Genomic DNA, 15,711 nt, shown 5'->3' with positions numbered 1-15,711 from the left:
ATTACAAGAAAATGATCTATTTCTATTTTTTAGTCTGACAGACTTTCAAAGCGACAGTTGCGATGCACATTCCAGATATAAATGTCTCCTGTCTCCTTTTATTCACACTTATTTTCCATAATGCCCTCCCATTAAATCCCTTTACACAGAAGCCAGAGAGCTTTAAGCAATTAAACCAGTAGATAAGATAATCAGAATATCTCTTCCTTTTGAGTTTAAACCAACACTTTTACAATATCACCTTTTATTGGTGAAGGACATATCCAGTTTAAAGTGAAAGCTTAATGGAAAATGTTTGAATTAGCATAAGCCACCCTAATTCGGGATGTTCATTAGAAATGTAATGAGGTAGAAGTACATAATGAACAAGAATAGATGCATCACATATTTGAAATATTAAGCAGTGTGCTTCAGTTTAAATGTTTAAGGTCCAAATATTCTTGATTTTAATAGAGAAAATAAAAAAAATACATATTCATAATTACTGAGCTTGAAATAGTCAAAAATGAAACCCCATATACTTATTTTTGAAAATTTTTATTTTTTAACTTGATGAGATTGGCTCCCAAAAGGCTAGAATCAAGTATCAAAACAAAAACAAGAACATTTATTTATGTAGTACATTTTCATACAAATGATGTAGCTCAAAGTGCTTTACAAAATGAAGCAGGAAAAAAAGAAAAATATAAAAATAAGATTAGGCAATACTAAGTAAAAAAAGAATAAAGTAAGGCCTGATAGCCAGGGAGGACAAAAAATAACAAACAAAAAAAAAACCCCAGAGCACTGGAGAAAAAAAAACAAAATCTGTAGGGGTTCCAAGGCCACGAGACCACCTAACGCCTGCTATAATATAAAAATATTATATTCATGATTTGCAACCTCAAAATAGCATAAAATGACACATGGCTATATTACCAACTCACATTGTTTTTAAGTTTTGTTAAAGGAGTAACTTTGACCCCTCATAACAGGTTATGGGTGTCTTCTATGTGCTTCTGACCATTGTTTCTGAAGACACCTATTTGTTTACTTTTACTCATAAGGGTGTAATTTCCAGAAGAAAAATATGGTCTATGTTGGCATATAAATGAAGATTTTTCAGGTCTAGAGGGCCAAAAAATATTTGGGAACTCCCAGAAAGCCTGATGTCTAACCTACCTAGACATCAAGATGCATCAAACAGTATAACATACAGTATGTAGGGGTTTTGTTGTAACGTGAGTCACAAAAAAAAAAAAAAAAAAAAAACCTGAAGTGATTTCATAGCATTCATAAGTAATTCCTATGAATACAACACTCCGAATGGTTATTCACAGAGGAATTTTTAAGCTTTTCAGGTTCACTGTACCATCCTCCATCTGTATCACATTTGGATGATGGATGTTTTCAACTACATTTCAACTAAACTGAAAAGGTTAAGTTGATAGGATTCAAAACAAACCATGAGAACTTGCTTTAGAAACATAAAATTAATGTGATTTATTATTTTACATTAGCTGTAAACAAATTATCGTTTTGGACTGTAAATAAAGAGAGGTTTAGCTGGAAAAAGCACAAAAGTCTTAGAGATTTAAAAGGAGAGACATTACAGCAATTGGTATAATATTACTCAGCAGGTTTTTAACTTTCCAGCATGTCTGCTGTTCATGATATTTAGTAAACCATGAACCAAAGAAGCCATATATATATATTTTTTTTAAATAAGTGGAATGTGAGAAAAGGTGATGGATAACATTTAGAGATTACCTTGATCATTGCCCTGGGAGGTCTCTGAGATGTTGACGGCAAGCTGACTGCTGAAAGAGTTAACGCCCATCATTCCTGAGTGGGTAGCAGAACCAGTGAGGGATGGAAGCTGGTTGTGATTGCGTGGGACGCTGTACAAGGCTTCTGTCAAATCAGCTGCTCGCTTCAGGATTATCTCCTGAAAAATAAAGAGAAGCTTCAACAATCATCTCTCTTCACAGGAAAACTTGTAGTAAGTCAACAAACAAAAGATACAGTAAGTCATTAAAAGGACACAATAATATCTCACACCTAAAGGTAATAAGGAATCCTAAAGAGACAACCCTAGAAAGATGTCGTATATATGAGCATCACCTGTCTTTGCTGGAAAGTTGGTGATCATATGGTATATAAAATGAATGTATGCATCAAATAAAAGGCATACTCCACCCAAACAAATACATATTTTGTTTACATGTTACTTACCCCATTTGGTTTGCAGTGATGACCAATTTTTAATGTCACATTTCCAGGAAGGAGATATGCCTGAACATCTTGCCATACATCTTGCCTGAAGAAGGGGCCTGAGTTGCCTTGAAAGCTTGCATATTGTAATCTGTTTAGTTAGCCAATAAAAGGTGTCATTTTGCTTGGCTTTTCTCTACAGGAAGGAGATGAAATGTTTTCCTGGATGATGCATAATCCACAATCAAGTTATCCAGTTATATGGTCACAATGGGCAAAATGTGTGTATTTTTTGCTAAAATACTGTTAAATAAAAAATTGGAGCAGTGCGTACAGAATAAAATGCTTTCACATGGAAATGAGCATTTGAGCATTTGAGTTGAATATAGGATTCGTGCTGATTCTGAGAAAATGACTAGATGACTTGACATTAGGATAATCGAACGTGAGATTTTTTCCAAGGACGTTTTTACAGTATATTGTTTGCTGTTGTCTAGCATTGGTCTCTATCATAAACAGCCATTCTGTCTCAAAATGTGTTATTTCCGTTCTCAGTTAAAGCATGACATTGAAAGTTTTTGTCGACCATCACTACAAACTACATGGGGTAAGCTACATATTAAAAAGCATTATTTTAAAGTGGAGTATACCTTATTTCCCCCGTGACCCTGTAGCTAGGATATAGCGGGTTGGATAATGGATGGATGGTATACCTTATTTCAAAATGGAGCTCTTTTCATCTTCCTCAGTTTTACCTGGGTAAAGACTTTTGTAAGCAGATTATACAGATCATGCCTCAACATACTGTTGATTCTTCTTTAAAATCTGAATATGATTAAGATAAGTGGCTCCAGTAAACTGCGTCCGCAAGTGACACTTTGTGCTCTTGAGCGGGATCCTTGATAGGACCTACACTGGGAGAGATCATGACCTTTCATTTACTGCTGAAATTAAAGACTTATTCTTACTCCCTGGAGCTCTCAAGAGAATACGAAACATTTGCAAAAAATATGGAAGCATCATGTCACAGAATGCAACAATGATGGGACGTAAAACAATTTTCAAAGAAATTAATTCCACAGTGCATCGTGCATCATTGGTTTAAACCCCATACATAGCCACTGTCTATAAGGAGTTTTCACATTTTACCCATGTCTGTGTGGATTTTCCTTATGGTGGTATAGTTTTCATCTGACATTCCAAATGTGCATTTCAGGTTGACTGGTTCCACATGAATGTATTGGTGAGTGGGCCCTGGGTTCCTGAATTTTCTTAATTAGGTAAGAAATGTTGTTATTTATTCCTTTTATGACATTTTCAAAAACAACATTCTCTTTTTGTCTTTGTAGTGCTGTTTTATTCCATTTTTCTTCCCTATAAGGGTTTCTGGGAGTTTTTTCTTGTCTTCATAGGGAGTCAAGGCTGGAGTACGTCAAAAAACAGGCCTGTTAAAGCCCAATGAGCCATTCCTTTGTGTGATTTTGGGCTGTACATGAAATAAACTGTTGTTATTTTCTCAAGCCAGTTATTTCCCAATACTTAGAAGTGAACTGCTAGAATAACAGACAACAAGAGGATGCACAGACTCAAACAGACCAGTTTAGTAGGACCAAGTAATGTGCCCGCGTGTTTTTGGTTTGCTCCAGGAAACATGGAAGAAAACGTGAAATCGACACAGAAAGCACTACTCGTGTGAGGCAGCAGGCCTACTCACTCTGCCTCTATGGTATTTTTATGCTTTAAAACATTTACGAAAACACCAATTTAAATATCCAGTAAAAGTGTAAATGATAATAATTATAATGACACATCAGACTTGCATCAACATCACACAGAATATCAGATGTTACCATCATGTTAATTAAAGTACAACAGGTCAGTATAAGACATAGTATTATATAACTGCTGTTGGTAATACAGAAGGATATAACCAGGGATCTAATTAGTCAGAAAGAGGTAACTAGGTTCATACTGTGTTGTATAAGGAAACAATGAATACATAAGTTAGATAATGAAATGTGGAAGTCAACAATGTAAAAGGTGGAGTTTTATAATGTCTCCCACAGGGATAGTACCTGATTATTATGTGGCATGCCATACAGAGCTTCAACCAGGTCAGCGGCTCTCTTCAGCAAGACTTCCTAAGGGATGCAATAAAACAAATTGTCAAGTTTATGTTGAAGGTTTCTTTTAATGAGAAGTGCTGCAAAGCAAGACACGAAAACCAGTGGTGAACAAACCCAGGGAAAACTGAAAAGAGATATTTTTTCCTTTTTTTTTAAAGGCACTTTTCACTAAAAGTGCTTTCATTCAGTATGTAAACAGTTTCAGTCAGATGAATTAAAAACTAAACAAAAACACCCCAGTATGCCCTAAAAAGACATTTTTCTTTTAGAGTGTGGTGCAAAAAGATGCCGTACTGCTGCTTTTGTGCAGACAGGTGCATCAGCAGAGAAGAAAAAAAAGAGCATCACTGATGTGTGTTAGATGTGACAGAATCACTACAGTTGATGAATGCTGTTGCTGACCCTTATGATGCGACAGACTCCTCAGCAGCATTGCTAATAGATATCCTTTGTACTGTTTGGCAAGACATCACATGACTGTGAACGCACAGCAAACAACTTGATGAAGTCAGCTGAGACCCTGAGAAAGGAACAGCACAGTAAGGATTGGCAGTGCAGCACTCTGTGTGGGACAAGATTGCCAGATTTACAACACTTGCTTTTAATTAGTCATTGTTTGGTTTCAGCATTTTGCATGAGTTATTAAGGGATTATCACCATCATCATTATTATCATCACCATCATATTATTATTATGATTATTTTGTAAATATGGTGAGTTGTAGCATTTTGCTTCATATTGTTGCTCTACTCAATAACAATGCAACTATTTTTTGCATTTTTTAAGTTAAAACAAAATCAACTTATTTCTGTTATTATGATTATTATTCATTAATTGTGATACATTATTCAATATTATAATGCTTATCATTCTAAACTATGTATTATGTTATGTACAGTATATAGTAAATAATATATACGGTATTTAATGCCATAATAAGTTGTAGAAATTTTTGCAAAATATTAAACATATATACAATAACCGAAAAGCCATCTTCACACACATTTTCAGACTCTATTTTTTGAAAAAATTTCTAAAATCCTGTTTTCACTTCATCATTCTGGGGTATTAAGTGTTGCATATTGTGTTGAAGGCTGCAACACAGCAAAATGTGAAAAAAGTAAAGGGTTCTGTATATTTTCTGAATCCAATCTTACTAAATATATTGCAATGTATGCAAAAATATTATAAGGTAATCATTATAAGGTAACATATAGTTCAAATATACATTTTTAAGATTATATCTGAACATACATTTCCAAATATAGTTTTATAAAACATGCAATATACTGTAATTCAGTACAAAATAGTTCAGGTAGGTGGATGTGTCAGTGTACATGGGCTTCAGTTTACAGCCTTATTAGTTACTAATTAGTACTAGGTTAACAATAGGTTTACAGTCTGTGCTATCACAACGCGATTTAGTCTGGAATATATCTCAATATAAGAAACACCTGTGAGTTATCTATTGGATAATACTGTTAATGTCATGTTAATATATATTTAAAATATACTGCACTATATAAAAATAACAGGTATCTTGAAATATAAACTCTAAAATATATTGCACGGTATAACTGAAATTTATTGTATACTTAAAAATATACTGCGGTGGGTTGGCACCCTGCCTGGGATTGGTCCCTGCCTTGTGCCCTGTGTTGGCTAGGATTGGCTCCAGCAGACCCCCGTGACCCTGTGTTTGGATTCAGCGGGTTGGAAAATGGATGGATGGACTTAAAAATATATTGTAATGGTTTCTAAAATGGGTGGCACGGTGACGCAGTGGGTAGCACTGCTGCCTCGCAGTTAGGAGACCCAGGATCGCTTCCCGGGTCCTCCCTGCGTGGAGTTTGCATGTTCTCCTCGTGTCTGTGTGGGTTTCTTTCAGGTGCTCCAGTTTCCTCCCACCGTCCAAAGACATGCAGGTTAGGTGTATTGGCGATTCTAAATTGTCCCTAGTGTGTGCTTGGTGTGTGGGTGTGCCTGTGTGCGCACCCTGTGGTGGGCTGGTGCCCTGCCCGGGTTTGTTTCCTGCCTTGCGCCCTGTGTTGGCTGGGATTGGCTCCAGCAGACCCCCGTTACCCTGTACTTAGGATATAGCGGGTTGGATAATGGATGGATGGATAGTTTCTAAAATATATTGTACAATATTTTTTGTTTTTAAATTATATTAAGAAGTAGATTTTCATAATTTGGAAAATACATTGCAATATAAAAAAACAGCAATAACTGACACACATTAAAGAGTCCCTGTCCAGGCTTAGCTGAGGTATGTACTGTAATACCACTCAGGAATGAGCTGAAGCCACTGTTGCTAACATTTCACTTGTTTCTACCTCCATGTTTTTGAGAAGACACCCAGTGAGGGCCACTGACTGCACCCTTTCCAGGCCAGGTCCTTTAAAGCTGGGGATCCCTGGAAGGGGGCATCTCACTTTGACTTGAACCTGATTTAAGGATGGAGCTCTGCGAAAACACAAGACCCACTCAACCAGGCAGTATTACTGAACCTAAGAGAAGGCTACAAGCCTATATTTTAGTTCAGTAACACCATGTGCACTTGTTTGGTTAATTTTGCTTAACAAATTATATATATATACTGTATACTGTATATATATATATATATATATATATATATATATATACAGTATAAATATATGTATATATATATATATATATATATATATATATATACAGTATAAATATATATATATATATATTATATATATATATATATATGTATATATATATATTATCACACACGTGCACATGGGGGAAAGTTTACAGACTCAGATAGTGTTATTTGATCCTCTCTTCACTTATTCCTCTGTAGCCCAGCCGAAGACCTGGCACTTAATGACATCACTATTGATCCACCCACTTTTGACATTACTATTTTATATATATATATATATATATATTGAGAGAGAGAGAGAAGAGAGAATAATTTAAAAATATTTTCTATCTCCATCAGCGCCTCTCCTCTGTATTCATGTGTGTCTGAATCCCTCTTCACCAGCACTCCCTCTCTTGAGCCCATTCCTGTAAAGCCTACTATTCAAGCACTGTCATTATTTTCGAAGCGTCTTTCTCGTCTCCTGTCCTCTTTTATACTTCTGCCCTCTGAAAGCATCTCTCTCAGTGTGCCTCCTATGTCCTTTCCCCTTCTTGTGTGTCTCTTGCCCACATTTTCTCTTTTGATCACATAATCAAAGCCAAACTGACCAATTTATAAATACTACACAAAGAGGCTAGAGGTCAAACCCTGTCTCCGAGAGTAGGTAAAGGACGGCATGGTTGTGCAGTAATTACTGCTGCTGTCAAGTTAACAAGTATTGTGGGTAGATAGCAGTATTCCAGTCAAGGTTGTCTTCTCTGCATGCTTGGGTGTTTCCATTGCATAGTTTGATTTTTTACTCACATCTCAACATTGTGTGTGTTAAGCTAATAAGAGACTCTAAATGGGCCCCTTCTAGAGTGCGTGACAGTAGATGTGTGCAGGAGTGTGTTCTCTGAAGACCCAGCACCTCACGCATGTTTGTTTTCTGCCTTGCAAATAAAACTTCCTGAATTTGCAACACCTACAGTATCTGCTGCCCTAAACTGGATAGGTGTATTAAAAATGGACAGATGGATGGGTATTTTCTGTACACTTTATATATGTCAATTAAGGTGTAACATTTTATAAAAGGGATCTTGGTGCATGTATTAGTCTGTTACTTCTAAATACTTAAGGCTCAATGATAACTTTACCTATAACTAATTTATCAGTAACTTACTTTACACATACAGTACATAAAATTAAAGCAACCTGTTATAAAGCATGCCATACAAAACAATAAGTGACTAATAGATGTACATCAGCAAGGAGATCACCCAGCTAACATCCTTCTTATTTCTTATACTTCAAGCAACCCTGCAATGAACACAACCCTTTTCACCAACCATATGCAGAAAAACAAGTACATATAAAATATATAAAAGCAGGATAGATACATGAATTATTTTTCTAAGGGGATCCTTTCGATATTTATTGTGCACTAGCAGCAAGCTGGGTGCTACATTGCCATCTACAGTCCCAGGTCAGAAGAGTTCAGGCGAGGTGATTCTTACAAGGCCCTTCCTTCTTACATAAACAATTCTCATCTCCACATAACCCCCCCAACCCCGAGCCTCTGCATGGAAGCTTTTATTGTCAGGATACAAACAGCAGTCGCTGACAAGAGCTGGCATTAGTGGATGACAGTTCTAAAAAATCGATGTCCGTCAAGATCTTTGGAGGCAGGGGAAAGAGCCTCTGCTGGAATTCTCTGGTGTATGATGGCATGGGCTGCGAGAGTGTGTGTGTCTTTGGAGACTGCATGCAGATGGCTGGCAGGGGAAGGGAAAAGTGAGGAAATGGGGCGGGTGGGAGGGGGGGAGGAATGGGCTTGGACAAGAGGGGATATAAAAGAGCGGTAGCTCTGAAGAGAGTGTGAGAGCTACTCTGTCATTATTGTATTGTAAAAATTACAGGCTTCCCTGAGCACAACGCCCAGTGCAGAACAAGGATCCCTGATTATCTCTAATTTTCCTATTTGCTGAGTTGACCGGTAATATGAATTATCCTGTAATTCTTGCCACCAGGCACTGACATTCTTCTCTTTTGTAGATTGGCTGTTTACCTTTATTTTTATTTGTCTTTCTTTTTAAGTCATAAACTGCTTATAGCTCACTAGAACTATGCTAAATGAGTTGTCATAACAGGATATCCTCCTTATTATTTAAAACAAAATGGCATCATTAATATTCCTCTCATGTGGAACAGGCGTTTTTGATGTATAGACAAATTAATATGCCATGTACACTTTAATTGGTAGGTGCCATACACAGAGATAAATAGCTTTTTTATTCAACAGATGTAAAGCTATTTCTTCAGATAAATTCCCAGCATTTGTAATTCACTATAGCACATATTGTCATTATAAGATGTCTTTCCACAAAATGAGCCTTACTTAAGGGTCACAACTTTTATAAAAATGTATTTGCAAAACGCATAATATGGACATGTACACTGCTCCCGTGTCTTGTTACAACTAAACATTTCTGAAGAGCACATTTAGAGATCTGGACAATGATAAATGCAGGCGGCTGCCTATGAATATCTGAGCTTGTTGGTACAGTACAATGAGCAGCTAAACAGTGCCAGATGCACAACTTCTGCGGAAGTGGATGATACCGTTTGTAGGAAGGAGCAAAGGATCTTACTTTGTGGTGAATACAAAAACACAATCTTATTCTGGAATCCCAAATGTAAGAGTATAGTATGTTAAAAAAACAGGGAAATCAGTGTGGTTTATGAGGGGAAAAAAGCATAAGCTTATAACCATTTGGCCTTATATTTTGAGATGGAATATAAAACAGGAAGAAAAAACACTTTTGCCCACAAAACGATGAGAATTTCCAAAACTCACTCAATTGAGTTGTCTTTGATTGACATCTGGCAAAACAACTATACACACCCAATTACATTTTCCTATCCCTGCAGGGTGGCTGGACTCTCCTTTAGAGTTAGAGTGAGATGCGCAGACATCTGAGAAAGTCTCGGAGTAGAGCTGCGGACCATCCGCATCGAAAGGAGCCAACTGAGGTGCTTTGAGCATCTGATACAGGTGCCTCTTAGATGCCTCCCTGTGGAAGTGTTACGCGCACCACCAGCTGTAAGAAGACCCAGGGCTTGTTGGGAGTATTACATCTCCCAGAGGGCCTGTGAACATCTTGGGATTGTACAGTATGAGTAGGCAAATGTGGCTGGGGAAAGGAACATATAGGCCTCACTGCTAAGACTGTTGCCGGTGTGTTAAACACTCACACACTCGGGTAAATGGTGGAAAATAAATGAATGAATTAATGTATGAATAACTCCTTTGTTATCAATTGGTGGCCACCTCAAAACACTTTACACTGATCAGATACCTTTCTTCAGATTTTCTCCAGTCAGCAAAAATAATAAAAAAACAACTTACAAAAAAGTGGACATTCAACAAAATATCCTACATTAGATATTCACCCTACATTATTTCCATTATTTTTGTGGGAATTAAAACCAGTATATTAAAAAAATTATTAAATACACAAAGTACAAACCCGAGTAAGTATATTTTTATTTTCTTTTTTACAGTACATTCCTAACATTAATGCATGTAAAGCAGACGCCATTTAGGTTAAGTATGCAATGTAGTAAAACCGTCTACTGTACATCTCAATTCTCCGTATGTATTGATTCATACAAATATTATGTATTGGTGTTAGTTCATATCATTAATATCTGAGAAACATTTAGATTTAAATAATGAGTGAAGGTTTTAACTCCAACTTACTAAAATGTTTGTATCCTTATATGCAAAAAAACAAGGGGTTGATCACATTCTTGCTGTTTGTTTGCTGGCATGCATCTAAGAGTCCACCAGTCCAACTTGGACTTTAGGGCTGTTCCTGTCAATGAGTGGAGTGAGCATGGCCTCTTCTAATTTGTGAGGGTTTCCTTCGGAGTCTCTGATTTGCCAATACAGTTCACAGACAAGCTGTTATTTGGACAGGTAACACTCAATGGCTATATGTGTAAGTACGTCCTACAATGAACTGATTCATCATTTAGGGTTGGTTTCTTTCTTTACCCCCCAGGGTAAACTCTGACTCCCACTGAGACTTCACTGAAGAATCAAGTTGTAAAAATGGATGCATCAATAAAAAGTTCTCAGAAATGGCTAGAATTTATAGATTACCTTTAGAATGAACTGATACCCTTAAGATATAAAACTGTTACAGATGTGGTTGTAAATCTGAACTAAAAACAGAGTAAATAAAGAATTGAATCTATCTATCTATCTATCTATCTATCTATCTATCTATCTATCTATCTATCTATCTATCTATCTATCTATCTATCTATCTATCTATCTATCTATCTATCTATCTATCTATCTATTGTGTCAGCCCTATGTAACGTATCAGGGATGTTCAAAAAGTTTCCGCATTTTTATATTTTCATTGGAAACTATGAAGGTGGGAGGAGTAGTAATTGGGTATTAAAAAGTTGGTACGGCGCTGGGAAAATTGCATCGCAAATGAAGGTGACTATGTAGAAAAGTGATATAATCTGTTTTTGAAATTCATAATAAATAGAGTTAACAAAAGCGTGGAAACTTTTTGAACGTCCCTCGTAATAACAAAAACATGTTATGCTTTGTTTATGTTTTAAAATGAATTCTCAAATAAAATCCAAGGAAAAATAAGCAGATGCAGTGATTTCAATTTATTCTGGTTATTATATTTGTTTCTACAAAGTCCAATAATTACAGACAACCTTCAGATAATTATGTGAACCTCAATTAGAGTTGTGGAAGTTTCCGTGCTGCGTGTAATTTGTGTACATTTAAAATGTTGGTCATGCCAGCCAAAGACAGACAACCTTAACAGACATTGAGGATGCCTGATGTGCCCATGAGTCCATGAGGCTGCTGCAAAAATACTGGAGAGAGGAAGTTGAAAAAGTCACACAGTATCAAAGAGCTTATTGGTCACTTATTTGTAGGCTGTTACTGCTCGTGAACCACCACTATAAAAAAGCATTGATAGATTTAAAGATGTACTATTTATAATTACATATAATGCCATTTTAGCTCTGATCTTTCAGCTTTACTCTCAATGAATTTATGATTTAAATTGATATGAAATAGTTTATTACTCCAGTTCCCTTTAAATCACCTGGTTCTTTTCCCTTCAAGCTCCTTTGGTAGAAAGACAAAGAAGTGAAGTTCATGTCTGTTTTCTCACCACTAGAAACTGAAGCTTGACCATTCAGATAACATTTTACAATAATTATGAAACTGAATATACAGGTTTAAGTTGTGTATATAGTTTAGTTTGAGTGAATGATATGAATGTACCGTTAAGGGTCTGAATGCCTATGTTAATGTAAGATTTCAGGTTTTTATTTGTAATACATTTCCAAACCTTATGGGTTATTGACTGTAAACTGATGGGTAAAAATGACAAATCTATCCATTTAAAATTAAATCTAAAATATCGTAAATGTTCCGAAAGTGAAGGAGTCTGAATACTTTCTGAATCCACTGTAGCTGTCTAATTATACTTTGAAAATGATACTGACTTGGATTCTTGTTCTCTAAGCTAAAGAACACAAAAATATATTTTTAAAATTACAACTTCAAAATGGCAGAGCCATTTCACTGTGTACTGCAATCATTTTGAATCAAACATTTGTGTCTTTTAAGCTTGTTCTATTGCTTTTCAGCATTATCTCAATTTGTTTTTAATTCTCCTGCCCCCTCTAGATGACATTAACATCTTAAATAAAACATGCATTAGTTTAATAATTATAATAACACTTTTTGTTGTATATTGCTGCATTCATAATTTGTCTTCTTTTTGGTGGTCTGGATAATTCTAGATGATGCAATTTGCACCATATGGCTTTGTTTAGTATCTTAATTAAATCAGACATAAAAAAGTACATTATGGAGGTATAGCATATGTATAGAATGTGTGCTCAGGATAATAATTTATAGACACACACTCCTGTTCAATATGAGGAGAAAGTTCCTGAGAGGAAAGAGTTGAAATTTCTAAATAAAAAAATTCCTAATGAAGAATAAATATCGATCACTTAGAGTAAAGTGACAATACTCCTCACTTAAATGGCAGATTGTCATAAAGGACTGAATTCACAAAAGGGTAAGTTCTAAATGTCACCCATAAATTACATTAGACATTTTTAGATCATAAAGTTTATACAATGATATTAAATTTTTTTAAATGTTCATTTTAAAATGAAGCATTGGTACATTCATAATTGTTATTTAATACTATGTTTCAGCCTAAGTTTTTGATTTTATACCTAAATTGCATTGACAAATTGTAACAACAATGAGGTCCACTCGTACTGAGAACTAGTTGAGTTCATTCTTCAGGGCTGATTATATTCACTTCAGTTACCTAAATCGTAGATTACTTTAAGTGGATGCTCTAAAATGTGTAGAAATCTCGAGCATGCTTAACAACTCACCTAGAAAGTGGCAAGGATTAACAAACTTCCCCAACACACTGATCTTACGAACTCCATTTTCCATTAAATGCTTATGGGAAGCTAAAGCCTACCGTAGCAGCACTGGACCCAAAACAGGAACCAACACTGGATGGAACCAAGTCTGTGGCACGGCACACACACACATTCCAGACCAACTTAGAATTTCTGAGAAACACAACATGAACATTTTTTGGAATGCAGGAAGAAATTAGACTACCAGGAGAGAAAAAAAAATCATGAAAATATAGATAAACCTCACATAAATAGTGACAGAAATCAGACTCGGGCACATGAAGCTGTGATCCAGCAGTTCCATGCACCGTGTCCCCCAGTGTCCCCTCTAGAATTAGCATAAATAACTGAAACATTCTAATCAATTATAAAGTTCAAATTAAAACTAAAAATGAAAATGTTCTCTGTTGCTTTTTAAATCTGCCATATAACTCTTATTTACCCATCACACTGATAATAATACTAACATGTTATCTTATCAATTCTCACTGTCAATCAGATCTCTTATATGTTAACTTTATTGTTTTATATTCAGTTTTGATGCAAGGGAATTTGCAAGTTGTTCCCTGGGAATCCATGTTTCCCAGTGATTTGCTTAGATAAAATATAAGGAATGCATTCGGTGTGCTCACTCATGCACCATTTGTGAAAGAATATCATTGCACAAGCTTCTCAGATCAACCGAATCCAATTCAGGGCTGCTCAGAGCTAAGAGTCTATAGTGTCTGCAATGGGTCAGTCAGTCAGTCAGTCATTGTCCAACCCGCTATATCCTAACACAGGGTCACGGGGGTCTGCTGGAGCAAATCCCAGCCAGCACAGGGCGCAAGGTAGGAACAAATCCCACTGCAGGGCACACGCACACAAACACACCTAGACACCAAGCACAATTTAGGATTGCCAATGCACCTAACCTGCACCTCTTTGGACTGTGAGAGGAAACCAGACCACCCAGACGAAACCCACGCAGACATGGAGATAACATGCAAACTCCACTCCTCCAGACCCAGGTCTCCTTACTGCGAGGCAGCAGCGCTACCACCGCGCCACCGTGCCACCGTCAGAAATGGGTGCAAGGCATAAATCAAGGCAGTCTGGTGTAGTGGTTAAGGCTTTGGACTTTAAACCCTGAAGATGAGTGACCATGAGCAAGTCACTTCTTCTGCATGTGCTGCAATTGGAAAAACAAAAGAAATGTAACTAAGTGTAGGCCAAATCTTGTAAGTTGCCTTCCAAATGAAAAGTAATACTTGTAGTAATAATAACAATAATAACTCTGGAGAGAGCATTGCTACAGAACACAGGTTCTCCTGAGATTATTGTGAGCAAAAAAGAACCAGGAGATGAAAATGCAAGCCAAGAACCACCATCAGTGTCATTGCAGTGATGAAAGAAGTTTATACTACCAAAACACTAAACTTGAAATGAAAAATAAGTCAAAAAATTTGTCAAAAAAACCTAGCGATAGGGTCTACTTGGATTTTGAAGCTACCTACTTCTAAGAACTTGCGCAGAACTGACAATATATTCAGCGAGGGATTGCGAATGCAGTGAATCCATTTGAGTGATGTCAGAAACGTGACTATCGAGTGTGTCACGTAAACAATAAGGACAAGATATATAAAAAAAACTGTAGAAAGAAGTTAAAATTGAAAAAATAGATTTCAAATCAGTAATAATGAAACTAAAATAAGTAAAACAAAATCAAATGAAGTGGATGTGTAAACCACACTGAGTATTACAGACGTAAGCCCATCACAGGGCCCACTCAAGCATAGCTCCATTCTCAGTGAGGCCAGTTAAGGATGGAAAATTAAGTAATCATTAAGAAAAATACTCAAAACAATTAAAAAAATTGTCACTATGAAGAATGCTACAGTTTATAAAATAAAGGCTGATGGATACTTGTTATCCTTAGAAAGTGCTTGAAAAATTCTGTCCTTGAATTTCATGCTGCTTCAGTAAAAAACTAATTGAAATATTCTATAAGTAGATGGTTTTCAGTATTTGAAGTTCAGGTCTCACGTTGTAGTATGGTGCAAACAGCACGACAGCAGAGTGATAAATTTCATCCCTGAACAGCCACATACTCCAAGATGGGGCTAAAAAGACATTCCTGTGAAATTTGCTGCACCAGCGTTACACTACAGTTCAGTGAAGGAAATCATAAATGTAGACACTGGAGATCCACATAAATACTGAGCAGGGGGTTAGAACGCCAGATCTTTATAAATAATCTTGGACGTTAACAAGGACTAGGCTGGCAGAAGAAACAAGAAAGTTGATCCATGC

General features: G+C 36.3%; 1 protein-coding gene across 9 annotated transcripts in view; it reads right to left on the bottom strand.

Annotated features, from left to right (window-relative positions):
• The window catches only part of LOC114651655 (transcription factor COE3-like), a 402,694-nt gene that overhangs the window by 26,523 nt on the left and 360,460 nt on the right, over nucleotides 1–15,711 (bottom strand). For all 9 annotated transcript variants that reach the window (XM_051928475.1, XM_051928473.1, XM_028801490.2 and 6 more), the window contains 2 exons: nucleotides 4,269–4,334; nucleotides 1,750–1,927 (listed from right to left, as the gene is read on the bottom strand). In XM_051928475.1, coding sequence (XP_051784435.1) covers nucleotides 1,750–1,927; nucleotides 4,269–4,334 — 244 coding nt within the window. The remainder of the gene's footprint in view (nucleotides 1–1,749; nucleotides 1,928–4,268; nucleotides 4,335–15,711) is intronic.

This window comes from Erpetoichthys calabaricus, chromosome 5 (assembly GCF_900747795.2).
Source record: "Erpetoichthys calabaricus chromosome 5, fErpCal1.3, whole genome shotgun sequence".
Classification (NCBI taxonomy): Eukaryota; Metazoa; Chordata; class Cladistia; order Polypteriformes; family Polypteridae; genus Erpetoichthys; species Erpetoichthys calabaricus.
The sequence above is the reverse complement of the archived record's forward strand: the minus strand, read 5'-3'. Positions and strand labels throughout refer to the sequence as shown.